General features: G+C 48.6%; 1 protein-coding gene across 1 annotated transcript in view; it reads right to left on the minus strand.

The window, feature by feature from the left end:
- Positions 1-10,978: 10,978 nt before the first annotated feature.
- The window catches only part of CLMN (calmin), a 111,649-nt gene continuing 94,876 nt past the window's right edge, over positions 10,979-27,751 (minus strand). Inside the window, exons 9-13 of the mRNA XM_029237631.1 lie at positions 22,434-24,032; positions 19,329-19,525; positions 17,888-17,948; positions 17,209-17,279; positions 10,979-15,219 (exon numbers count right to left, since the gene is read on the minus strand). Of these exons, the coding sequence (XP_029093464.1) occupies positions 15,051-15,219; positions 17,209-17,279; positions 17,888-17,948; positions 19,329-19,525; positions 22,434-24,032 (2,097 nt within the window). The 3' untranslated portion in view covers positions 10,979-15,050. The remainder of the gene's footprint in view (positions 15,220-17,208; positions 17,280-17,887; positions 17,949-19,328; positions 19,526-22,433; positions 24,033-27,751) is intronic.

The raw sequence follows: 27,751 nt of genomic DNA on the forward strand, positions 1-27,751 counted from the left end.
GGGAAGTCCATGAATTAGTTCTTAATAATGACTTTGAAACATGAGTTATAGAATGTGCTAGAGAAGGGGAGGGCAGCCTAGACTTTTATCCCACTTATCACACAGTTGGTAAAAGTGAAAGCTTACTGCTTTTTGACAGATTTAGGAAAACTAAACATCTTCCCATAGCATCTATGAAAAGGGGTGTCCATCTCTGGTTACAGGTCTCATTGGTCCCTGGAGTGCAACACCAGCTACTATTTCACATGATGTACATAGGAGGACATTTCAGGATTTGACCCCCTCCCCAGTTTGTGTCCAGGCCTCCCTGAGTGTTTAAAAGGTGGGGAGAAGTCTGGTTTGGTTCAGTCCTGTCTGGTGCCTTGATGATCCTGGAGGATGCAGGCTTACTGAAGCCAGGCATTCACCTGTGTCTGCAGGGTGACAGTTGGACAAAATCTCCTACATCTCTGGTAGCCACAGGCCCAAGACAGTGCCTTGCCCCGGCAGGATGTAATTCTTCTAGTGGCGGGCCGGCCTACTTGCCAGAGCTGTGTTCGGTGAGGGAGGCTCATGGCTGGACCGGTCCAGGCTGGCTGGGACAAAACTCCTATGACTCCTTCATCAGCCACTTCCCAGGGCACTTGCGCAGCCCTGGTGGGATGGGCTTGTGTGGTGTCGGCTACCTCAAGTGGGTGCTGCGGTGGGGCTGCCCCTCGTCCCTCTTCTTCATCAAATCAAATGACCTTTCTCAGTCCAGCTATACCATCGGTCAAATAAGAAATACCACAGGCCTTTATGAAACTTAGGGGGATACCATCAAAACAAAATTAGACCCCATGTCTTCAAGTGCCTTGTACTCTTTGCAAGCAAACTGAAAATTATTAGAAAATAAACCAGTCAGCTGTGACCTAGTTTAGATAAGTAGTGACTATTCATGAAAAACTATGTGCTTGCATTGAGACAAAAACAAAGATGATAATTTCCCTTTAGAAGATAGGAGGTACAGGTGGTTTCAGGCAGTGCTACTCATGGGCATTGTCTCTGACTTCCTGCAGGTACCTGGGCCTCTACAAGGTAAATTCATCTTCCAGGGATGCAACAGGATAATTTTTTGTCTATTGAATCTAATAATAAAAAATTAGGCCTTGTATTCTTTATGTCATTTTTAATATCATTTTTGGGGTATTTAATTTGTATTGTATTTTACAAAAGTTGGTCTATGATAGACTGGAAATAAATACATTTAAAAAATGTCCTTTACCACATAGCTTGGGAAGGCCTAGATTTTGATTTTAGGGAACTCTGTGCTCAGATGGGCAGGGCTCCAGTCCACGGTGCTCACCAGGCTCCATCTTTGGGGGTACATTCTTGCAAGGGGTGTCGTCTGGGACCCTCCAGGGTCTCCAGGGACTGAGCTAATGTTGGTATTTCTTAGCGAGTAATTTCACATAAAATGGCACCTATGTGATTTGAAAGCTAACTGTACCCACCCCCGCCCCCAAACAGACAATCAACTTACAAGATGAAAGACGACACTCAGCCTTTGGTTTCTTTTCGTGGTCACTACAGACCGGCCAACATAACCCAGTAGGGCTGACTTAACACAAGGGCTCTCAAACTGTCGGCAGTGGTGGAGCTCTCTACGTGAATGAATTCTGCCCCTTCATGCCAAATCTCAGTAGCTGGGACATCGCTGCCCAGGGCCAGAGAGAACTGTAGGGTAGAAATGCTGCTGTCTAGCTAGAACACTGAAGCTGTCAGGACATTTCGAGGGTTATGGCAGTGGCACAAAAGAGTCTGCCAATGATGAATATTGGGTAGGAGGGGGTTGAGTTATAAGACAAAAATAATTGGAACTTTAGGACTCTGTTGCTTAAGGGAGAAAGAAAGAAGGATGCTCTTCTAATATCATGAACATTTGTCTTTGGGTTATTTCTTGGGTACTTTCACAGACAGTATCTCATTTCAGGCCTTGCCTTGGGGCTGTTATTGCTATTTCACATTTGAAGGAACTGAGGCCTGGGAACGCTGAGACTTACCTGGGGTCCCTAGGAGAGCTGACCCTGATACAGGGTGGCCAGGGAAGCTCCCCTGTCCAGTTTTCCGCCCCATGGCAGGATGTGGGCCTCAGACCGGAACTGGCAGCTGCTCTGTCCCTCGGGGCCTCTGTGAGCCCCATCGCAGAGCAGCCGTGGACCCCGTGCCTCAGTTCACGTTCTCTCGGGGGCCATTTCTTGGGCGGCACAGAAGGCAGGCTGACGTGATGGGAAAGTCTGGTGCCCCCATGTTCTTATTCTCACTCAGCTGGGCAGCATGTGAATGAAATCATTTTTCCCACCCTCATTTGTCCTGCCCCCCTTTTCCCCCACCTTCATTTTTTTCCTGCCCCTTCTCGTGGGCAGGATGTGGCCACCACCCCACGGGATGTTTTGAAAGGTTTATGATCATGCAATGAATTTCTAGTCCAGCATCTGGGAAAGTGCTCCAGAAATGGTAGCAGTGCCCATTTGGCAATGCTAATCATGATTTTTTAGTGATACCATCTATCCAGTTGTGTGAGTTTTCTCCCTGCTTTCCAATGCAATTAAATGTTCATGCTTATTATTTAAAAAAAAAAAGAAAGAAAGGAAGAAACGGTAGCTGCCCTCCATAGGCATCACTTTCCTCTCTGGCTCCACAGAGAGCTCCTTCCAAGGATGGACTTGATCTCATTCCTCTCCTTTTTTTTTTTTTTTTTGCGGTACGCGGGCCTCTCACTGTTGTGGCCTCTCCCGTTGCGGAGCACAGGCTCCGGACACGCAGGCTCAGCGGCCATGGCTCACGGGCCCAGCCGCTCCGCGGCACGAGGGATCCTCCCGGACCGGGGCACGAACCCACGTCCCCTGCATCGGCAGGCGGACTCTCAACCACTGTGCCACCGGGGAAGCCCTCATTCCTGTCTTTACCACTGACACCTAGCCCCGTGGACCCAGAAGGCCTTCCATACAAGACTGTGTAAGGAAGGAACTGCCCACATCTGGCCCAACCTGACAGGCAGGACTGAGCCCAGCGTCACCAAAGCTGCTAGCTGTCCTACAGCCCTCTTCCTGTTAGCAATTCACTGAGCAGAGTGTTTGGTCAAAGGACCCACTTCCTGCCTCTCTGGCAGCTGTGACCGGGAACTCAGCTCAGGCAATGGGATGAAAGCCGATGTGTGGTTCTTCTGGGAAGTCTTACAGGCGGGGTGGCCCACTTCTGCCTCTCCTTCCATTCCACAGCACAGGACACGGATGTGTGGTCTGGATGGACAGACGCCATCTTGGACCACGAGGACAAAGATGGTGGTCTAGGGAGGATGCAGCTAGAACACTGGGGGCCGCGGGAAGGACGAGAAGCTGTCCAGCCAACCTGGATCGATGGCCTCTCTCTCAGAGAGGCAAGAGTAAAACTTCCATTGGGTTTAAGCCACTGCTTTTGTGGGTTTTCTGTCAGAGGCAGCTAAAACTAATCCTATGTGTTAAGACAATTAATGGAAATTAAAACATCACCCCATCTTCATTTGAGCTTTCTGTAGTATCGCCACCCTGTCCAAATTAAGACTCAAGCCCCCAAGTTCAAACATGATTATGCACAGCTGGTTACAGGCTTCAGCGATCCAAGTGCGGGGTCTCTCTTCCTATGTTACCCTCCCGCCCCCTTTTTAATATGATCAGATAGTTCGATGTGTTTTCACCCTACACTTTCTCCATTCAAGCACGGACCAGCTTCTGCACATGTCAAGGGAGGTTTATGACGGGCCTTCTGGCATCTGTGTTCGAAAGATTAAAAGACAGCAGGGGGAGAGGAGGGAAGGCCCGCCTTGGGGTGGGGTGCAGAGCTGGGGGCAGTGAGAGAGCACCCAGTCTGGGGGCTCCTCGGGAATGGCCTCCTGGTACACCGGGGACCTGGGCTTCCAAAACCCATCAGGGATTCCCAAGCCTCAAACGTGACATAGCAGCAGAGCAGCTAGGGGGCCATCGGGGCTGGGCCATCCCGGGGTTGGCAGGTGATCAGTCACCCCCGGGGCATTCCCCACACTGTAGGACCGTGTACACTTGGGAAAGGAGACATCTACCAGTCATCTCAATTTAGCGTGGCAAGTTCAGACTCGAAACCTGTTCTTCCCATGTCTCCCCCGTCTCAGCCCAGAGCACCTCCACCCTTCCTGCTGCTCAAGCCAAACTTTGGAGCCTTTCTCGACCCTTTCTGTCACACCCCACACCCAATCCATTAGCAAATCCAGAGGGTCTGCTCTCGTAGTATCAATATATCCAGATTTAATCACTGCTCATCACCACCACGGTTCCCATCTTGGTCTGTACCATCGTCACCTCTCCCCTGCACTGTTGCAGTGGCCTCCTAGCTGGCCTCCATGCCCTGCCTTTGTTCCCCAGTCTATTCTCATCATGGCAGCCAGGGTGAGCCTGCTACAATGTTAAGTCAACATGTGCTCAAAACCCTCCAGGGGATCCAGCTCACTCAGGGTGAAGGCCAAAGTCCTTATAACATCCAACACAGCCCTACGTGACCTGCCCCAGTAAACTCCTCACCTACTTCTCTCCCCTCTCACTCACTGTACTTTAGCCACACCAGGCTCTTTGGCGTCCCCTACAAACACCGCCATGATCCCACTACAGTGCCTTTGCACCTGCTCCTCCCTTTGCTTAGACAGCTCTTCTCCAGTTATTCGAGTGACTTGTCCTGGCATCTCCTTCAAGTCTTCAGTCAAATGTCTCCCTCTCAAAGAGGCCTCTCTTGATTATTAACACTATATCACCTCCCCATCCACCCCCAAACTGGCGCTCCTGTCCTGATCATTCTTACAGCACTTATTGATAGGTATCTGACATACTGTGTATGTTACCTATTTTGTTTACGTCTCTCTCCGCCACTAGAATGTAAGCTCTCCGAGTACAGGGACTTTGGTTTCGTTTATTACTCTATTCTCAGCAACCAGAACAGTGCCGGATGCCTAGTAGGTACACGACAAATACCTGTTGCACCACTTCTGGTTTGCTTTCCCTCCTTCCTTGCCTCACTCTTGCTGCCCTGGGATTGTACCCGCGCCCCCATCCCCCCGGCACTGATGTGTAAGCACATAAGGTTTGACTCAGGCTCTGTTTTCTGGAAGACCCAGGCTACTATAGTACCTTGTTACAAATCACACAGTCGGTAAGAGACAGACCCAGGATTCAAACCCAAGCAGGCAGCGTAACTCCACGGCCATAGAGCCACCATCACTACCATTATTGTTCCTTCTTGGAGGTTCACCTGCAAAGGCTCAAAACAAGTTAATAGTTAAAAAGGGTAGATTCCCTACAGTCTCTACAATTCTACAGCCAATTGGTGTCACTTTTACCTGGCAATAGTACTCTTTGTTGGGACAAAGGAAAGATAGAGTCATCTCTGGTTGGCAAAGGCGTGAACATACATGGAAATAAGAATTATCAATGAGCTGGTCAATTCATGAAATTTATACTCAAAATTTTTCTTAAGGTTACATGTAATTTTACAAGACCATTCATCATAGCACCACGCCTAATAGTCCTTAATAGAAAACAGTCAAATAACAAATACTCCAGTTAATTTCCCACAGGTATAAATTATGCAAATAGTCATTTATATCTTCATTTACAATAGTCAATAAATAAGAGTGCATGTCCATACAATTTTTTTTACAAAGATACCTTTTTTTACAAAGCTACAGCTATGTATGTGCTAAATAGACAAAATAATTCTCGTACTACAAAATAACATTTTGCTTTTTTTTCAATGGTTCTCTTAGAGCTCTCAGTAAAAATATTCAGACATTATCAATGAAGTCCTGCCATGACATTACAAGAAACTGTAGCATTAAATCTGTTAAACGTATTACAGACCTTGAAAAAATAAATACCTACCATCATCCAATACAATACACTTTGAACAAGCTCCTGCTTCCAGGTTTAATAATTGGTCCTGACCATGTACGGTAGGGAACAACCATCCTTCCTCTTTTACTCTTTGTCTTTGGCTGATGTTACCAACACCAACGCAAGTGATGCAGGTAGCTAACTCAGGGTGCAATTTCAAGGAGACAGGGTCTCTGCTTCATGGCACCCCTTCCCCCGGTCCCACTCCCACCCCAGGGACATTCTGTGCAAACATACCAGTCTTTGGCTTCAGGGACCCAGTGCTAGAGTGCAAGCAGTCTCTGATTCGAGTGGAATTTCTGTGCCTATCTATTTCGAGTCTACCAGGGGACGGGGAAAAAGATGGGAAGGATAGGAAGGTCCAGTCGTTTACATCTATATATGCCTGCAGCTGAACTTGTGAATTTCAAAGTATCCAAGAAAATTGCCTCGGATGCTTGACTTAATTTAAGGAGACCAGTTTGGTTCTGGGAGTCCTAGGAAGCAGCTCTCCCACGTTCTACTCCAAACTTTCACCCCACACTTTCAACAGACTACCTTTTATTTTACCAAACCCTTTCCAAAGGGACCTTTCTCAGATACTAAAGCCGGGAGCCATGCTCTAAGCTTTGGAATTCACTTACAAATGCAGAGGTGCATTTATTCTAAGCAAACAGGCCACTTACTGAGATTAAAATAAAAACAAACCTAATTTGCTAACCTTTGGATTTTTGTTTGTTTGTTTTGCGGTACGCGGCCTCCCGTTGCGGAGCACAGGCTCCGGACACGCAGGCTCAGCGGCCGTGGCTCACGGGCCCAGCCGCTCCGCGGCATGTGGGATCTTCCCGGACCGGGGCACGAACCCGCGTCCCCTGCATCGGCAGGCAGACTCTCAACCACTGCGCCACCAGGGAAGCCCTAACCTTTGGATTTTTAAACCTAGGAAAGACTTTTAAAAAGAGGTCTCCCACCTTTCCACCCAGAGAAGTAAATGAATTATTCAAGGTGTCACAGCAGGTGGGCCGGAGCTAGGACCTGGGGTCCTGATGACCAGGCCAGTGCTATCCTACTTTGGAATAATGTCAACTCTCTAGGTTACAGACACTTTGTTTCCTTTTTTTAAAAAAAAAATTTTTTTGGCCATACTGTGCAGCATGTGGGATCTTAGTTCCCCGACCAGGGATCGAACCCGCACCACCTGCATTGGAAAGCGGAGTCTTAACCACTGGACAGTCAGGGAAGTCCCCAGAGTTTCCTTTTAAAAAGTGTCTCAATCCTTGTGTGACATTTAGGAATACAGGCATGTTGTGTCTGTCCTCATAGGAAAGTGTTACAGAGAAGAGGCTATTACTGACTTCTGGTGGGTCTAAAAGAAGTCTGAACTTTTGCAAATGGAAGAGAGACCTATTAGGAGACATTTTTCTATTCCTTTCTGCAACAATGCAAAAATCACAACTTTTCAATTCAAAACAAAGGAAAAGTAATGATTCCTATCTCACAGGCCAACCAGTTCTAACTTCCTCCAAGTAATCCATGGTCTCATCCCTATTTAACTTGTGCTCTGCCCAGCACAGTGAGATTTGCTTTTTGAAGGAGGAAGCCTCACTTCTACCCTGAAAAGCATGTGTGAGAAGAAGTGAAGAGTGACTACCTGGGGGCATTAATTAAAGTCATTCAATCTTGGATGTTAAGACACTGAGGTTATGCTGCTAATGGGCCTTTAGACGCAGTCATTTTGGTTGTCAATTTGCAACCTTAGGTTAAAACCTGAACTTGGGGTGTCCTCAGTCATTTACACATTTTTAAATTTATTTTTTAATTGAAGTATAGTTGATGTACAATATTAATCATTTTTACCAAATGAGGATGAAAGAGATATTTAAGCAGTGTTGATATGGGGCGGGGGTCAGAGTATGCAGAAACTTGGGAAGGGGAAGGACGCCAGGTGAGGGTTGCAATGCAACTGCTAAACCCGCCCGACTCTGAGATCTCCACCCACGCTTGCCAACTAGGCCAAATTCACCAACAATGAGAATCACATTAAGGCATGACTTATTTTCTAAGCAGCAAAGTCTAGGGTGGAAATCAACATCTGGAAGGAAGAGTCCTATGATCATGGTTCTGCCACTTGCCAGCTCTATGACCTTGTCATCTTTCCTTCTTGTGTTTTAGCTTCCTCTCTGAAAGAACCACCTCCCGTGATTGTTGTTAAGGGTCCAGTGAGTCTGTGGGTACACGCTGGCTTCGGCTTCCTCTTGTAAAAGGCATGAGCTAGGTTTGAGAGAGCAGCTGGCAAGATGGAGGCAGATTGGAGAGAGGCTAGAAGCAGCCATGGTAAACTGAACGAACTGAAAGGAGGTCTAGTCAAAGCTTGGCGAGGAGGGACATGCAGACAGGGAGATACTGAGCATTTTACGACACTGTAACAAGCTCACAAGGGAGCTATTGTTCACTCAGCAAATACGTACTGAGTGTCGATTCTGCACAGAAGATGCTCAGAGAGGTAATTTGCCCAGTCATCCAGATATCTGGAGACACAGCGGGGACTTGAACCTAGATCTGGCTGATTCCTGAACCTGCCCTCTTCCCCTATTCCATAAATCCTCCTGGAGAAGGGAGAAGGGAGTGATAAAAAAAAAGAGGAGGGCAGGGGGAGTTTCAGTTAAAGAGATTCCTGCTAGATGAAAGCTGGCCTTGACATCTAAGTGTCAGGGATCTTGAAGTTAGCAGTGGGATCAGGGCGGTAGATTATTGAGTGGCGTGTGTATTTAAAACCACGTGGTCCAACAGCGTAAAATACTGGCTGTCTTCTTCCCATCAACGAGGACATTTTTCTGGCTTGTTGGTGCTACAGCCCAGGGCTGGGTTTTCATCAAGGTTCTCAGATGAATTATAAGCACCTAAGTCGGTCTTCCCGCCGCTGAGGGGTCCAGCAATTCCAGAAGGGTCAGAGGGGCCCCGGAACTCTGATGGCCTCTGCTGACCCTAGGGAAGTAGGGGCTCAGAGCCTCCAGGCCTTTGCCCCTTCCCAAGCTGGTCGCGCCCACGGGGGTGGAGGACTTTGACGGCTTGCAGGTCACTGTGGTGCTGTCACACGTCAGAGCCAGGAGGGCCAGGGCTCACCTGGAGCCTGAAGCCACGGGGTCTGCGTGAGATCGGAATGGAAGATTCTGGGCGCAATGCATGCAGGGTCCACGCTTCACGGGTATTGGGCTCACTTCCCTGCGTGACTATTGCTCCTCAACAAGGTGCCTGACAAGAGGCAGAGCCGAGAAGATCTACGGGACTCAACGTCCAGCAAAGAACCCACGTCTCATTTCCTGGCTCCCTGACACTGGCTAACCGTTAAGGCAAACTCCGCAGCTATTTCCAGCAAATAAGCGAGTTATCACTCACGCCAGCTCTCAGGCTTCAGCTGCTCAGCCCAGGCCAAGGCCTTCATCCCAGGAGCAGCTGGACGGGCCGGAGGAAGAGCCTGCTGTTCAGTGGGGACTCCAGCCAGCAGCTGCAGCCCCAAGACGTTCAGTCTCTCCCCAAAGGCGGTTTCAGCAGAGATGATGCAATGTCAGGGCAAGAGAAATAACACACGCGGACCCGGAGGGTTTCGTGGGCTCTTGTTTCCTGGCCAGAATATCACTGGGAAGGTTCTGAGGAACCACGTTGATTTGAAACTCCCACATAGACCACCTCGGGGACTTGAGGACGTGAACAGAAATGGCTGGGAAGGTCTCCAAGCCAAAGGAAAGAAAGGTCGTGGCTCCAAACAGCAGTGGGTCTGCTGGAGAGTTAAGAAAATCCGAGCTTGCATGAAAGAGTGTGTCACAGGAGTGCTCTCCAATGACACGACCGCGGAAAGAGAACAGTTCTTAACAAAGAAGCCACCATGAATTCTGAGATTCAGAGATACCTTCTTTCCTTGTTTGCTCGGGCTTGTGTTTGAGAGATCAGCTCTGTGATGTCCTGAGTCCTTGGTGACGAGGGAGGTGCATCTGAGCTGCAGCGGCTGGAGGCTGGAGTTCTGTAGGGAACTTGGCGTCCGGACGTCCCTCCCGAGGGCACTAACTAGCAGTGTGACTAGTCATCTCTCCTTCCTGAGCGTCAGTTTTCTCATTTCTTAAATGAAGCACTAGACCCTTATGTGATCCCTAAGGCTATGAAATGACCTATAATCTATGAAGATCGACTACCCAGGCAGGCAGGCTCCAAATCTTCTGCCTTCTACGAGTTCGACCCTCACAAAGAGCAGGCTCGCACTGCATGGGGACGGGAAGAGAGAGCTGAACCCCAGAAAGGGAGAAGCAGCCTGTGCCCAGGGTGGCTTCTAGGGGGCACGGAGTGGGGTACTCCCTGGTTCCCAGTCCTGGTGGGAGCCCCACTCCCTACAGAGGCCGGGCTTGACCGGGAGGAATTGCTCACAAAGTTCCAAACAGCCATCCAACAGAGGGAGCAGCCAGTTTGCTCGCTGGCCGACACCAGTGCGGACTACCTGTTTCCCAGTGAAGGGACGGTGGCAAAGAAAACCTAGAAAGTGCGTAACTCCAAGAAGCGGGAGTCTGGCGGGGAACGGAGCTCTAAGATAGTTTCGTCGGGGTAGGAGGTGGAAAGGAGGGAAGGAAGGAGAGTCCTATCTGTACCGGGGCATCCAGGGGAGCTCCAGGTGCCCTCTCGCCTCTCCTCACTTGGCCCAGCGTTATATGAAGGCACTCACAGACCATGCCTCAGCAGGACTCAGGGCACGTTCACAAGCGCGCCCACAGAGCAGCGAGCCACCTAACAAGCAGGGAGAGAGCAAACGTGGGACCTGCGATTCAAGAGGGTGTCTTCCCTGGTGAAACCCCAGGGAAATAAGAACCAAGGAATGGAAGGGATGGAATCATAAAGACAAAGGGATGAAGAGGAGATGACAGCAGGCGCGAGATGCCGACCCATGTATGGCAGGGGCAGAACTGAGGGAGACGGGAGCAGGGCCGAGGAATCCCAACACCACGCACTGCCTGTGCAGAGGGGAGGCACCAGGACCCAGCAGCGCCAGCAGCCTACTCCTCGGGGGGGGGGGGGGGGGAAGCGGAGGGGCTCTAACCCAGGGACACCAGGCACAGCGAGGCGGGAGCAATTCAGTGAGTGTACACACTGACTGTGATGAGATGCCTGCTCAGAAGCAGGATGCGGGCGCTCAGGTGTGTGCCGGCATCTCTGGGTACAGCCCTCCAGTCCGTGCACGGCACAAAGGTGCCTGGCTAAGGGGGCAATTGCGAGTTAACATCTAGCCCTTACTCTGCTCCTCAGGCCTTTCCCTGGAGAAAGAGGCAAAGATGGCTTCTGCCAGTGTGGCCAAGTGCCCACGGGTGGCTTCTGCTCAGAGGGGCACCTATATCTAAGTCATCCATCCACTCAGAGGGAATGCCCTTTTTGAAACTGCATGAGGGCCCTGCATAGGCTAGTAGCAGCTCTGCGTATGTCCCTTTATCTCAGGCAGGAGAGAAGTGGAAACACCTCTAAAGAAACACAGTGAGAAAAGACCTGCAAATATTGATATGTGTGGTCCTCCCGTGAAGAGTCCAGGTGCCCACCTGGTGACCCTACAGAAAAATCCACCAGTTGACACACAGAACTTCCTATCCATTTTGCGATGTATCATTCTTACACACGAACCGATCCACAGGATCACTAGATATCCGAAGAAAACTTGTAATGTGAAAGACAGAGTGCGACTAAGAGAAAGAGAACTTAGAAGAAATAAAGGCAAAACAGAGTGCAGAAAAGAACTTCCCCCAAACCCCATTATCATGAACATCCACAGAGAAATAAGTTCTGCACCCATGAAACAAGAACAGGACACTATAAAACGTTTTGGAAATTAAAAATTAATAAAACATTCATCAGGTATATTGAGAAGATAAAGCTAAACAACTACCTTTGAAAGCAGATCAAAAAAATAAATTAAGAGACGAGAAATAGAAAAGATAAAAAAATATTAAAGGTCTAGCCTGGGAGGTCCAACATTGGAACAACAGGTGGTACAGAAAGAAAGAATGTGAACAATTACAAGAAAATTTAAGAAGTTTCTCATGAGAACCCAGCACGAGGTACACCATCAAGGGTACAACACCATCAGGACAGTTCAGAACACTAAGAATGAAGGGATCTTCAATGTTTCCTGGGAGGGTGGAGAAACCCAAGTCGCAGCTAAAGGCCTGGGAATCAGAATGGCATCAGGAATCTCAACAACCACGATGGGTGGTATTATTTCCCACCCACAATTCTATATCCAGCTACACCTGGATAAGGGCAGAATAAGGATATTTTAAGTTATGCAAAATCTCAAAATATTTACAATAATATTTACTTCGCATGTTCTTTTCTAAGAAAGTTACTAAGGAATGCGCCACACCAAAATCATCATCAATCATCATCAAGGAGGGAGAAGAAATTTGACGAGGAAGGACGTGTAGCTATATAGCACACTACTTGGCTCACGGGTAAACAGTCCTCATATGCCCACAATGAAGAGAGAGGTACCAAATAACACATCTAACTATACTGGAAAAACAAAGCACGGTACGGGTAAGAGCAAGATCCTTCTCTACCACGGTAGCAAGCCAGTAGATGTTTCTAGATTAATTTTAAAAATAAAAGAAGTATAAGCATGTTATGTAGAAATGCAAAGGTAAACATTAGAAGAAGCAGCTAAAAGAGGTGAAAGTGTTACTTCTAGAGAGCAACCCACAGGGGTTGCTAGTTTTCATTAAGTCTTACAGTATTTGTTTCTTTTTAAACTATGAACATGTATTACTTAGATAAGAATTAAAAATTCTTAAATGGAAGCCATGGAGTGGTTTGTCCTTCAGGCTTCTCACCCACCTTCTATATCTGACTTCTTTTACACACGCCTGTAATCAAGTGAGATTTGTTTTTTCTTTTAAAAAAAATCAGTTTGCTGCCACCCTGAACCAAATGACTTTCAGGCATCTTGCCAGTAGATGGTTTTAAACAACATCACACTTTGTAATGGGTGAGAGGAGAAACCCGCAGAGGCTTCTCTGAACAAGGTCTAGACCCGTAAAGTGAAATGATTAACGTCCGGGTCAGCTCCTCCCTGGCTTTTCAAGCATCTAATTTAGGTGAGGGCTGTCTGGTGTCCAGGGTTATAAAGTATCACACACATAATCTTTATTATCTGTACCTTTCAGCTTGCAGTGATGCCAGGGAGCTCGCTAATTAGCTCATTTTCCATGGGACACTAGGCCTTCGAGATGGAATCGCTCCAAACTCCCAACAGCTTTCAGCTGGGAAGGCTTAGATTCGTTCGTGGAGAGAAAGCAGCTTATAGCCAGAGTGGGTTAGAGGCCAGGCTTTGGCTGTCATCGACTCAAATGCGCTACGTCAATTCTTTTGGCCATGCTGGAATTCTGTAAACTTGAGATCCCCTGCTTGAAATAAGCAAATCCCTGCCTTGCTGAGAGAGAAGCGTGATTCCTGGAGTAACAGCAAAGCTGGTGTGTCAGCTGACAAGCTGTTAGAGCTGTCGAGGGCATTCTAGAAGGAACAGGCAATGAGCCTGAAAGCGAACAAAACTTCCTCATGGGAAGAACACAAGAAAAAACAAAGGTGGGTGGTTGACCTAAAAATTTTGGTTTTGTTTAAATGAGGACATTCTTATCTATTCATTTTATTATTATTTTTTTTCAGGACATTCACGGGCCCAGTGGAATTTCCCTAAAAGAGGGGACAGCTCTGGATGGGGCATCAGGTGGCCTCCATTCCTGGTTGGCTGTGTGATCTTGGCCAACCAGCTCTGCCTCTCTGGGTTCAGCAGAGGAGATGCCGTCTAACTGCCCCTCCTGACCTAATAGGCTGTGGGTTTATAAGTCTCACCCATATACACGCTTTCTGAGGGGGAGGACAACGGGATGAGGAAGTAATACACAGGGACGCATGGCCTGCATCTTGACAGGAAGCAGGAAGCGGAGGGAGCCCAGGGCAGAAGGAAGACGGAAGGGCACGTGGATGCCTCTGTCCTCTCACCACCTGCCCGTTCTGGTTACTTCTCAGGGTGCTTTCCAGGAACCCTTTTCCTTTTCAAGAAACCCATCATAACTGACCACGAAAGATGCCCGTGCTGAGACTCACACTGTGAGGCAGGTGTGCACAAAAGCTCTCTCGAAGCAGGAACGTGCTGGACCACTTCCTGCTCTAACATCAGTCAGAGCTCATTCTCAGCCAGGCCACTTCTGCATTCCTCCTCGGGGCTTTCGGGGGCTTTTTTTTTGACAGTGCCCTGCCGGGCCTTGGGTACCAGCACAGATGCCTCAGGAGGCACGAGTGGGAGCTGGGAGCTGCCCGGGCAAAGCGAGAGGGATCCCAGGCCTTGCCCTGTGTCAGTCAAAGCTCTGCTTTTCATGTATCAACTAGACTGGCCCCTGAGAATCCACTTGAAAGGAGGATTCCATAGGTGGGAAAGGTTTGAAAATCACAGCTTTACCTCAGTTCAATCAATGCAAAAGCAAAATTAAAATGCATGCCCCCCACAAAAAAGAAAACGAGGGTGAACAAGTGTGCACTGCAGCTCACGAGCTAGCCTTCGCTTTCCTCGAACTTTGCCGTTCATGGACGCCCTTTGCTGGACCCGGCAGCTTTGTGCTGCTCTGATATCCCCCCAAAGAAAACGACCAATCACCAGACCACAACAGGTGCGCAGACCCCCAGCACCTTCACTCAGACTCCCCTCTCAGAGGAAAGTAGGGCAGTTTTCTTCCCAGCGGGGGTCTCCCTGAGGCATCCATCCTATTTCTCATCGGGAGGCGAGAAACTCAGGTCCATCTGGGACCTTAAAAACCAGCGCGTGGGGCAAGCTAAGACCCAGTTATGAGTATTAGTAACAAAGCTTAATACCTGACAGCAAGGCACACAAACAAACCCACCCAAGGATCTGGCCACACACCTGAGTGTTGAGTCCATAGCCAAAGAGAAAAGCGTGCTTAGGACTTACAGGAGAGAAAGGAAACATGAAAAAGAAAAGTGGAGAGAGGGAGTCTAAGTTTCCTCGGAGGTCCTCCACCATCTGCAGAAGTGTCCCATCCAGAACAGGCAATAAAAGGAAGTAAGGAGACTGCCCACCCCTGGCCAGGATCCTGTCTTTTTATTATGCAGACGCACACATCAGAGTCCGTTGAGGTCCAGCTGGGGGAAGACCAGCAGGCAATAAACCAGGAGCCAGAGGAAGAGGATAAAGTACATCACGTCTGGCTGCTGGACGAACTGCATCAGCGAGTCGCTCTGTGGGCTGTGGATCTCTTGCGGCCTGGCTTCGCCTGAGTTGGTGGCCTTCCTGCAGGAGAGGAGACACACCAAGGCAGTCACAAGCGGGTCCCCAGCCCAGTGGAGCCCCCTCCCTCCCTGTACTCCAGCCTCACTGCCCAACTGGAGAGCTGAGGGCTTCCCAGTGAGGTGCAGACCCTGGCGGAGGGCTGGGTCCCGGGATGCTTTGAGCTTTTAACCGCACTCAGTTCATCTTCACAGCGCCAAGAGGGAGGAGCTGTTAGCCCCATTCTGCAGACGGGCGTGGAGAGGGGGTGGGAGGGGGGCTCGCTCAAGGCCATACAATGACTTCGTGATACAGCTGGGACCTGGACCAGGTCTACACCCTTCCAGGATGCTTTCCCTTACACCGCAGTGCCCTTAACACAGAGTTAGAAGCTGATGGCTCTTCGTTCTTCCCTAGGAATAGAGGGGACTTCCTAAGGAATCTGAAGAAAGAATCGGAGGTTCCCTGATGACAGATCATTTAAAAACAGCCATCAGCAACAAAAAGACACACCTTTGTACCACCAAGTTTTTGGTTTTGTTTTTGGAATATAACCTTGCAAATAATTACCAGGTTACCAGATTTTGGTCGGATGTATCTTTCTTCTCTTATTTTAACAGAAGGTAGTGCTAAAGTGACATTTTAGTTTTGCCTGGTGGAGAAAGCCCAGAAGGGGACTGTTGTGGTGGTGACAGGAAAGGGTCAGAAGCCGTAATCTGATTGCAGCTGGGCTTGGGGGCCTCTACAGAGGCATTTGTAGAACCTAGAGCGTAAGCTTCTCAGGGTCATTTGGGGCTTCTCAGGGTCATCAGGGCGATGGAGATTATGAGAAGCGAAAACTACCTCCTCCTCCCTAGAGCATCTCCTGATACAATGAAAGGCCATGCCAAGAGGGGGTTAAACCTTTGCCCTGGTCTGGAAACTCAGCGATTACCACACAGATAACAGACAACGGACAGAATTTCTTTCTCCTTCTTAAAACTGTTTTTAGAGAAATTTTAAACTGCATATTTTTATTGCAAGGGTAATAAATGCTCAAAAGCATGGAAAACACGACTGCACTTCTCAACCTTGCGGGTCCAATTTTCTAAGACTCTATCTCATAAAAGCTGAAAGTACTATTTTCCTATCAGGATGTCAAACCTGGTGGAAAACGTGAATTAATATTTCCATTTTACGGCAGGGGAGGGAAACAAATCTTGCCTCTTTTTTTAGTAGCCAGACAGGTGGATTTGTAAAGATTACACTCCTGGGTGTTGGGCAATTTTCAGACAAGCTCTTTCCATTCCAATAATCTAAGTCCTCCCAAGCCAATTCAAATCCGTGGCAAATATTTTTTTAAAAATCAATTAAATTAAGTGATTCAATAACTTTAACAGAGATAGGGGCATCTCAGAGTTGTCAGAGTTTTAGATTTCTCTGCCTATGTTCTAAACGGGCGGTGTTAGAGCAATTCGACACTCTTAGTCTAGGTCACTTAGTTCTCCAACAGTAAGAAATAATTTCATAGACATCCTGGCATGTTTGCATTCCCTCTTCATGTCTGTTCTGATGTCATAAAACTGTAAAATCAGCTCAGTGAGCTTCTGAGTATTGTACCTGCAGTGGTGACACGGAATGAACACAGTTGTCAGGGGCTACAGCGTTTAGAACACACACAGTATCCCATCCCTACCTCTTCTGCCTGGCTCTGCCTCGGAGGGCCAGCTTATACCACTGTGTCATCTAAATACAGCCACAGGCTCATGACCCAGACCTGTCTTTAAACCGAGTCATTTTCTGAACCATGCCCTGCCCATCAACATGAATTCATATCTACCTTCCCCTCCCACTCATATTCAATTTCCATTCATTTTTTCCGGAACGGGTATTTTCTTGCATGAGCCCAGACTATTAATACTGTTATCCAACACAGCCCTGTTGGAGAATAGCCCCCCCCGCAGAAGGTAGGCTGCAAACTTAAAGAAAAAATATCCTTTTCAGCCCCCCCAAGCTTGGACTACCGCCACCTACCTGGTTAACATTCGGTTTCTTCTGTCATCCTGGTCTGCTGTGTCCCTCAACTGAGCATAGCTAAAATGATCCTACAGTGAGATTCATAAACAAAACCCCGCAACCCAATTAGTAAAGATGAAATCTCTGAAACAGAAAATGAAATGATCTTAAACGTACGAAGTCGAGCATGCCATGATTTTCTCAATCTTGCGAACATCTAGTTCCAAAGTAAAATGACTGTACAGTATTCTACGTCGTTCCCACGGGCGGATGGAAGGCTCCCCTCCCCCATAACAACCTGAATCAGGGCAAGCTGTGGATCCCAGGGCTTTGGGTCCCAACACATCCACAGCTAAGTGGTTGCGAAGACAAAGCGAACCCTCTGCTTATGTGGCACCTCTGTCTTTGAACGTGATCTTTCTGGACGAGTGTGCAGGGGTGGGGTCTTGGATGCGTTTGTTATGACAAAGATGCCTTTGGGCTTTAAAATCATCACTTTATTTACATCCCCTATTGCCCAAACTGGACATCTGATTGGACTATGCTTACTGACAAGGTTTCAATTTGCTTGTCTTCTATCCCAAAGCATAGCTGTTGCAAGTCAGTAATTTCAAAGCTCTGGGCTGGGGAGGAAGAAGGATGGAAAGGAATTGATTAGCAGGGGCCGGATGAAAGAAGAAGAAATTCACATACTAACCGGTTCCAAAGACCTATTAGCATGTCGTCGAACGTAAATGCTGGAGTCACTGTGACTTGTCCTGCAAAATAAAGACACGTTTTGAATTGGTGCCACCAAGAACTTCTTGCTGCCCCCATCCTGAGGCTGCCACATGTGGATTTAGGCAAGCTCTGATTTCTGACCTAGTGATGGAAATGAGACATGGTATCCAGTAGACCCACTCGGGGTGGAGTGTGTTTACAAACAGCAGGATGATGTGAAAAGGGACACACTGAGCCCTCGTCAACAAGAAAAGAAAAAAAAAAAGAAAACAGCGAGAAAGAATTTCAAATAGAAAGCAGACCACATATTCTTAAAAATCATAGGATTTGGGGGCAGGAAAGGGTCTCTTTTTCTAAGTATCCCGAAGTCTTGGGACTCACCAGACGTCCTCTGCAAGCTAAAGTCAGACCTGCGCTGAGACCTGGGACCTGGACTCCCTTTTCAGTGCTTCCTGCTGTGCACAATGCTGCTGACTGCCTAGCTCTTGGGTGGACCACCTCTTTTCCTTTCATACACGAGGAGGCTAATTTTCTGACTATATCTTTGAGGCTGATGTGTTTCTCTGATCTTCCAATAAAGCTGGCTCACTCGGGGCTAAGGCAAAAAGATACCCAACCAGAGGCCTGGGCTGTCATCCTGGCTCCTGGTTGATTAACTGGCAACCTTGGTCAAATATTTACATCTCTGATCAGTTTTCCTTATCTGTGAAATGGATCATCATTCCCACCCTACCTACTTCATGGAGCTGGTGGGGATACTAGCCTACTGCAGGTCAAAGTGGCCCTGCCCTATTGCTCCACAGGAGAAAGAGGTGTTGCATGTGAATGGGCCTGATACAGAGACAGTCATGTTAGTTTCCTCAAGTTTCCACCCTTACTGCCTTGGACCCAAACTCGTGGGTGAAGCGGTCATATTAAAGTCCAGCTTCCATGCGACAGTGATAAATGGTCCCCTCCACGCATATCCAGTGCCTCCCTTCTGATCCTGTAAGATGCTTATAAACGGCTAAGTTTGGTCTCTACCTAGACTGACCGGAGGTTATCAGGGGCCAGAGACGGCCGGCAGAGTCTCCAAGGCTATTACTTTTCATACCCCACCCCTACCTACGGTTCAGCCACCTCTCTGCTCCCTGCCAGTTTCCACCCGAAGCTACGTGGAGCGAGGAGAGAAGGCAAAGTTCAAGTCCTTCTGGTTTTGCCGATTACGGGCAGGTCTGATATTGGTTGGGGGCGGGATGGCGGGGGAAGGTCAGTGGGGGAGCCCAGGTGTGAAGAATGAGGACTTTGCCTGAATCTGTTTCCCTTGCTGTCCAGCCCCACCCCTGCGTCCCCCATCCAATCAGAAACCAGAAATGGGATGAGTTCAGAGAGTAGCTTCCCAGCTCAGGATCTGGGGTGAGAAGTTGTTAATAAAATACCTGGAAAGGACTTTGTGGTCACAGGTGTCTTCTTCCAGGTCATCTGAGGAGCGAACAGTTCCGGGTGCTATAAATATTGAACTTTCTACGTGGTCCACATGTTTTCTTTTTTCCTTTTTTTTACTACTGATCGGTTCTTCCATTACCTTTTCTTCTAATGGGTTTGCTAAGTTTTCCGAGTTTGGAAACTCCTGGGACTGAAGGATATGACAACCAAACACAAATCAGAATTTTACGCTGAGATGTTGAGTGCGTGACGCCACCCGGCAGCGCCCTGCTCCACCTTGACTCCGAGGCCCAGCTAGGGCGCCCCTTCCAATCCTGCCTCTTCCATGGGTTCCTTCCAGCACAGCCCACCATGGAGGAGAAGCCCACCCGAACTGCTGCTCCCCGGGCAGAGTTCCAAATGCTCCAGACTGATGGATCGAAAACAGCATGGGTTTTACAGTCAGTAAGACCTGGTTTCACATCCTGGCTAAGTCAGCTATCTGACCTTGAGCAACTGACTATCTCTCTGATCCTTGGTTTCCTTGTCTGTCAAATGGGTATAATGATTATCAGCCTCTTCCCACTATACCACAGTGCTTCCTATAAAGGATGTGCCTCACAGTGGACAATGGTTGGACCCTTCACACAACCATCATCCACTTAAACAGAGGAACAAATCCTAGAGGCCAGGTGGGCCAAGGGGTGTGAAGGTGGCTCCTGTGTTTGGAGAGATGTATCTTCACCGTGCTTTTGGCCGAAGGTGTATGGTAGTGCCACCTTTGTAGCATTTATACGATAAGGAATCTTTGACCTCCACCTGCCCCCGCCCCCAGGCACTCTGAAACCCACCAGCGATGCTCCCACGTGAAATCGAGAAGCGTGAGAATTGTTGGCAGCACCTCTCAAGAATTCTCACAGGGGCTGGAAAAACCTGCTCAACAGGTGTCCCAATAAGGGGATCAGAGTGGCCGGCCAGTGCAGCCCAGGAGAACAAAGCTCCCTGCAGAAATTAAAACCGCTCTCAGCAATCTGAAAGGCCAGCTGCTCCTCCATTATCAATGAGCAAATGCTACCTTTTCTGAAAGGTGAAGTGAGGAGAGGACTTACTTTCTTAAAGACTGGAAGTAGAACTTGCCATTTTCTAGTCCATTTAGAAGATAGTTTTCTCTTTTCTTTTTAAAGAAGGGCCAGGTATCGGAGAAATTCTCCACCCCGTCATCCTCTCTGCCAGGAGGCAAGTCATCCTGGGCTGCACCCCTTCCCCTCCCCCGCCCCTGCTCACTCACAGGGATCAAGGCTAGGGCTATACTCGGGAGCCAATGGCAAGGTGTGCTTGGGAGCAGTGGGCACCTGCTCCTCGGATGCCTAATCCGCGTGCCCACAGGCCACACTCCATCACTGGGGGAGGGGAACTTAGGCGCTCATTGGCCATTCTAAGTCACACAGAAGGGCAGAAAGGCAACTCAGGCTCTCCCCAATCCCAGTCCCTTTTCTTTTGTTCTAAAAGAGCTTTTCGGCCTGTAATAATCCAGAGAATCACCCCAGTTGCTGTTGTCATCCCCCAACCTGGGGACCCCGAGACCTGATGTCACTGAGGGGCATTTCTCAACCCGCCGGATCTTCGGGTCTCCCACAGGACAAGCCTGCTCTGACAGACAGCAGACAGAGGGCTAGGGGCAGGGGACAGGACTAGGTTCCTTGCCCCTGGGCAGAAGGGGAAGGTGGCAGGCAGGTCCCTCGCACCTATGGAGCCACCCAGCCCTCTTCTCCAGCCGAAGACGGACAGAGAATGGGTGCTCGGCACCAAAGGATAGGTCCGGCCACACGTGGCTTCTGGACTGTTAGTGCCAGAGAACTCTGAGGCCTCCCAGTACTCGGGCAGCTACTCCCCACTGCCTGGAGCTGGCAGACCCATAAATGATTCTACCACTTCTGGCCCATCTAAATCCTAAATGCCTTTTAAGTCTACTCAGATTCCCCTTCTCCTGCAGCCTCCCCAGGGCAAGGCTTTCTCACTCCTCCGAGCACCTCTGGGCCTCCGCTGGGTCCTGTCCTGACTTTCCAGCACCTCAGGGTTTAATTTACCTGCCCTCACCTGATACCCCAAACTGTCATGCAATGCACCTTGTTTCCTGTCAGGCTGGCCTCTGGAGCCCAGAGATCAATACACAAATGCTCACTCTCTCCCAGGAGAGAAAATCACAACCCACGAAAGCAGCAGCAGTCCACTACAGAACCATCGAGAATGTTATCACTATAAATGGAAGAGTGGCTGCTCTGCCTGGAGAGGAGCTGGGCAGGCTCCCGGGAGGGGATGCTGTTGGCATTGGGCTTTGAAGAGGAGTAAGTGCTCGCCAAGCCAAGTGTGGGGAAGGGCGTCCAGATGGGGCGACCAGCTCCAGCAAAGCCCGGAGGCAGGCTGGGAGGCAGGGAGGAGGTGGGCTTGTCCGGAGGGGAGGGTGGGGAGGGGGACCCAGAGGGACATGCAGTCAGGGCTCCCCACACCCTCTCACTGATCACTCTGGCGGGGGGGCCCTCTGAAGCTGCTGGGCCAGATGACGTGGAGACACGAGGTGGCAGAGGAGCACGTGCCCAGCTGCCCCGGCTCAGAAGTGCGCGTCCGCCTTGCCCTGTTTACACAACCCACTTCTAACCACAGGAGCCAAACAATAGTGCTCAACAAGCAAAAGCCCTTTAAAAATCAAGGCTGGAGTCCAGTGTGAGATCTGGCCTGGTTTTCTCAGGCTGCCGCGGGGTTGGGTTCGCTAAGTGCGCGCTAGGTAGAGCTGCGATCACTACTTAAAAGGATTTCTGCTACTACTGTGCTGGACCCTCAAGCACCTCAAGCATGGCCTCATCTGATCTCCTTGGCAGCCTGTGGGCAGGGCCCAGACTAGGGGGAGGCCAGCGAGACACCCAGGGTGCAAAATTGATGACAAGTGTTCCTCTCGGGTGCTAACCCTGACCTTGCCCGAGCCTGAGTGAGTGTCTCCTTAAATTCTGGACCTGGGATGCCTGTGAGGGAAGCTGCCTTTCTCCGTTTTATGGAGGAAGAAGCCGAGCTTAGGAGAAGCACAGAATTACCCACTCAGCGTTCCCGCACCCGCAGTCAAGTACCTGGTGGCCCTGCACGGGGACACTCTCTGCGTCCTCACTTGGCTGGTGGTCCTCCTGAGGGGACGGGGGACTGGGTTCCGAGGCTGGTCTGGCATCCTCCACGATGCTGGCCTGGGGGTGGCCCTTGCCCCGCCCGGCGAAGCTGCAGCTGCTCTGGGAGGCCTCGGCCTCCCCGGCCCCCGCGTCCGGCAGATACCCCTCTGGCTCTTCGAGGTCCACTTCTTCGTTTTTCAAATCCTCCATGCCTTCTGCATAAGCCTCCAAAACCGCAGCCAGGGGAACCTCATAATGCGGGTAGTAGAAAAGGTCATGGGGGATGATGGAGATCCTGGAGGGCGGTGGAGACGGCTCGAAATCCAGGCCCTCTTCGCTGGGGCTGCGGAGGGTCTCCAAGCTGCTGCTGCTGTTGGCTGGATTGGAAGGCAATTCTCCCCCAAGGCCCCGCGGGCCCTCGGCTTCCCCTCCCTCCTCACCCCGACGGCGCCGGGGGGACTTGTGCTTGGCCTTTTCATACACTTCTGGCTTTTTATCCACCGGTGCCTCCAAAGAAGAGCCTTGGTCTTCTGGTCCAGGGTCCTTGTGAGGTTCCTGCTGGTTGGGCTTCACGGGGGGCTCATCCAAATCCGTCTCCCTGTGGGCAGATTTACCTCTCCTTTTACGCAACTTCTCAGCACGATCCTCGGACGCCTCCTCCTCGGCAGGTTTTTTCTCATGAGGCGAAGGAACCTCGTGGAAAGCCTGGCTGGTGGAGGGAAAATCTACGAGGTCGCTGTTAAATTTCGAGGCTTTTAATGGTATGCCTTCGAAAGAGTCTTCCTTATCCATAGCTTCTACAGTCAGCAGCTTAACCTCGATCTCCATGGAATCGGCTACAATGGTATCCTCTCCCAGGGATGACGGCGAACGGCCCTCTTCCCCTGGGCCAGCTGCCCTCTCCGACGCCCCATTCCAGGAGGGAAAGGTCTGGGAAGTCGGAGGATGACTGACCTTACCATCCACTGAAGACACGTCGCTGGGGGCCTCACTGGAGGCTGCTTCCAGGATCTCCAGGGCCTCCTGTTTCGGTGTTTCCTCAGCAACCTCAGCTGCCAAGACCTGTCCGTCCTGCTTGGACGACTCCTTGGTCTCCCTTGGGCTTCCTTCGAAGTGAAGGTCTGGACTGTAGAAAGGGTCCCTACTGCAGGAGGCCTCCTTGTAGGTGTCAGCCTCAAAGTGCACAGTTTTCTTGATTGGCAGAGAGGTGGACCTCTGGCTGTCCTTTCTGGATGATAAGATTGAAGATTCTGGAGCCAGCTCGCCGGTGCTGTTGATCTTCCCTGGGACCCCTTGGAGAACCTGGTCAATGATCTGGTGCGTGAACTCAGAGTAGCTGTCTGCCAGCTCCCGGCTGGTAACGCAGGGCTCCTTCACGCCCGCAGGCTTGTCACAGACGAAGACTTTGGAGGGTGGCGGGTGGCTCGTTTCGTGGTTGACGGTGTAGGCACGCTCCCCGTTCTCAGTCAGAAAGAAGACGGTGCTCTCTTGTTCAGAAGGGGTTTCTCTGATGCGAACGAAGGTGGATTCAATAGGGGCTTCTTTGTCGGAATCCGCAAAATCCTCCTGCCAAGAAATACAGGGCAACGTGAAATCAGCAGAGCGTCTAAGTGTCACGCGGCGTCCCCTCTCAAAACACAAACACCAAAGTGGAAAAAGCACTTCAGAAGGAATGGAAGTGTTCTGATGCAGATGTAGACTGGCAAATGACTACTGTTCCTGCTGAAATGTAAGAACACCAAAGTTTAAAAGAATGTGTTTTTTTTTTTTAAAGCTATGGCTGCAAAGACATATCAATGAACTGAACTCTGGAGAAGGATGAGCCCTTCCTAAGTGAGCAGAGATTGTCCGTGAGTTCATACCTGTGGGCCACTGCCTGGTCTGGGTATGGACAGGAGAGCGAACTCATCCGAGATGAGGAAAGATCAGCTAAATATCTATTGATTGTGTGGGCTGGCGTGAGAGATTGAATCTAGAAGGGGCCCAAACACAAAACTAGTTCTCTTCATATACTAATTCTCCCACACAGAGACTTCTGCTAAGTAAGATGCAGCTGAATTATTCACGATAGCCAAGACATGGAAGCAACCTAAGTGTCCACCAACAGAGGAATGGATAAAGAAGATGTGGTGTATACACACACACACACGCACGCACACACACACACAATGGAATATTACTCAGCCATAAAAAAGAATGCGATAACGCCACTGACAGCAACATGTATGGACATAGAGATTATCGTACTAAGTGAAGTAAGGCAGATAGACAAAGACAAATACCATATGATATCATTTATACACGGAATCTAAAATATGATACAAATGAACTTATTTACAAAACAGAAACAGACCCACAAACGTAAAAAACAAACTTATGGTTACCAAAGAGGAAAGGCAAGGGAGGGATAAATCAGGAGTTTGAGGTAAATATATACACACTACTATATATAAAATAGATAACCAACAAGGACTTACTGTACAGCACAAGGAACTATATTCAATATCTTGTAATAACCCATAATGGCAAAGAATATGAAGAAGAATATATGTATGTAACTGGATCACTTTGCTGTACGCCAGAAACTAACATAACATTGTAAACCAACTACACTTCAGTTAGAAACAAAAAGATGCAGCAGCTGCGAGCAGGGCTGAAAAGCAGAGAGCAATCTTGGTGGTACTGCAGAGCGTGGCTCCCAATGCACTGGTAGGGAGGGTGGACTGACCTCATTATACAATTGCTTGAAACTGGAGGGCTGAAATTAAATAAAACTTCAACAGAGCCCTTATCAGCTCCTGAGAAGGTCAAAATGATCAGCTCCTCATTATAGGTCCATGTTTGGGCAAGGGCTATATTCTCTGGGGGAAAAATGTCATCTACCTCAACTGTACTGCTCCTTTATACACCAGATTTGGCATAAAATAAAAAAAATTTAAGTCACAAATAAGCAAGAGAAGAGACCCATAATCAGGAGAAACAATAGTCATTAGAAGTAGACCCAAAGATAACTTGGGGTTAGAACTAGGAAATAAAGAGTCTAAAATAACTGCTTAACCTATACTACAAGAAATACAAAGGTTTTTCTTCAGGCTGAAGGAAAGGATCAGAGATGAAAGCCTGGTGCTGAAGGGGGGAATGAAAAGTACCTGAAATGGTAAATGTATGGCCAATATAAAAGACTATTTAAAAAGTTTTCTTAAAAAGTCTCCTGTTTAAAGCACAAATAATAACACAGCATTGAGGATTAAAACATATGCAGAAGAAAGTCAGTGGCAATAACAGCACAAAGGAATGGAGAAGAGGTGAGTGGAATGACGTAGTTGCATATATAAAAATATATAAATATGTATTTTATTTAATGTTGTATTATAGTAATCCAAAGTAGACTGAGTTATGTTCAAGATGAATATCATAACCCCTAGGAAAACTACTAAAAAGATAAAACAAGGAGATGTTGTTTTAAAGTCAACAGAGGAGATAAAATGGAAACCAAAAAAGTAATTGAATAATCAGAAAAAAAGTTAGAAAGGAAGGACAAAGGAACATAAAACAGATAGGACCAATAAAAAACAACAATCAAGATGGGAGATTACGTGAAGTAAATGGTAAAAAAATACACTAATAAAATGCCACACTAATTCTTGTCAGAATGGATAAAAAAACAAGACCCATGGGCTTCCCTGGTGGCGCGGTGGTTGAGAGTCCGCCTGCCAATGCAGGGGGCACGGGTTCGTGCCCCGGTCCGGGAAGATCCCACGTGTCGCGGAGCAGCTGGGCCCGTGAGACGTGGCCACTGAGACTGTGCGTCTGGAGCCTGTGCTCCGCAACGGGAGAGGCCACAACAGTGAGAGGCTCGCGTACGGCAAAAAAAAAAACAAACAAAAAAACAAGACCCAACTCCATACTATTTGCAAGAGACGTGCTTTAAACATAAGCATACTCTGAAAGGAGAAAGATGGAAAAAGATGTATCACACAAACACGAATCTTAAGGAAGTTGGTATGGCTATATTCCTGCCAGACCAAGGACACTCCAAGACAAAATAAAATAAAATAACATGATGATGCCGTCAGGAAGAGACAACAGTCCTAAATGTGTATACATGTGTGGCAGAGCTTCCACATACATAAAGCAAAAGCTGACAGAAGTAAGAAGCGCAACAAATCCACGATCATAAGTCAGAGATTTTTAACTTTTCTCCCTCACACTCACTGATAGGAAAAGCAAAAAAAAAAGTCAGTATGTCCATAGGATATTAGAACGGCATATTAACCAACTCAACCTAATTGATATTTAAAGACTGTCAACACTTTCACTGCACAAGACACATTCTTTGCAAGTGCATATGGTATGTTTACCCAAATAAACCATATGTCGGGCCATAAAGCCAGGCACAGTGTCTGGTACGCAGTCAGGGCTTAATGAATGTTTACTGAAATGTACTAAACTCAGCTGAATTGTTAAGCTTACAAAAAACAGCGGTTTAATGGGAGTCTAGATTCGCTGGGATGGCTCATCTGTATCCCCGGGGATGTCAATGGGCTGTTCTGTGGTGATGCCCTGTGTCCCATGCGTCAGGATGACCTACTCCAGGTATCGTATCTTGTTCAACCTCTCTTGCCCCAGTCCTAGTCTCTGACCCCAGCACTGGGGAGATCCAAGTGTCAGATCTGCTGAATCCCGGCCGTGACCTTGACTCACACAAATATCATAAATTTTAGTTAATTTTAAACTCTGCCTACAGCTTTAGAGCTCAGGGCTAATAAAATCCCTGGTGCCTAGTATTTCAGAATTTAGTAATGACCTATGAAGATTAAATTGCAAAATAATATCACCACCATTTTCTGGGCATCAACTGCTGTGCCGCGCACAGGAGTAAGTACTTTATGTATCTATTTATTCTTCACGTAACTCTGAAACGTGGGTCATCTTTCCATTTTACAGATGGCATCTCATACGGACATGTATCAGAGAGGTTAAGAAAGCGGCTCAAGGTCACACAGCTTCAAGTGGAAGAACTGACATTCCAGCCCGTGGAATGCCTGCTTCTAAAGTACCCTGGAAAGTGATTTGTGGGCCAGAAACAGACGGGAAACACACACATAGGTAGGGACTGGAATGAGAGCCACATCCTGGGGAAGACCCAGTCTGGCTCTTCTGAGCTATGCAAAATGGGGTCTCAGTTTCAGCATACGTTGTAAGCAATCTAAAAGCCTGAACTTTGCAACCACAGAGAACTGGGATCAAACCCCAGCTCTACACTTGGTAGCTGGGCAACCCTG

Source organism: Monodon monoceros, unplaced genomic scaffold (assembly GCF_005190385.1).
Source record: "Monodon monoceros isolate NGI ecotype Baffin Bay Population unplaced genomic scaffold, NGI_Narwhal_1 Super_Scaffold_21, whole genome shotgun sequence".
NCBI classification, from domain to species: Eukaryota; Metazoa; Chordata; class Mammalia; order Artiodactyla; family Monodontidae; genus Monodon; species Monodon monoceros.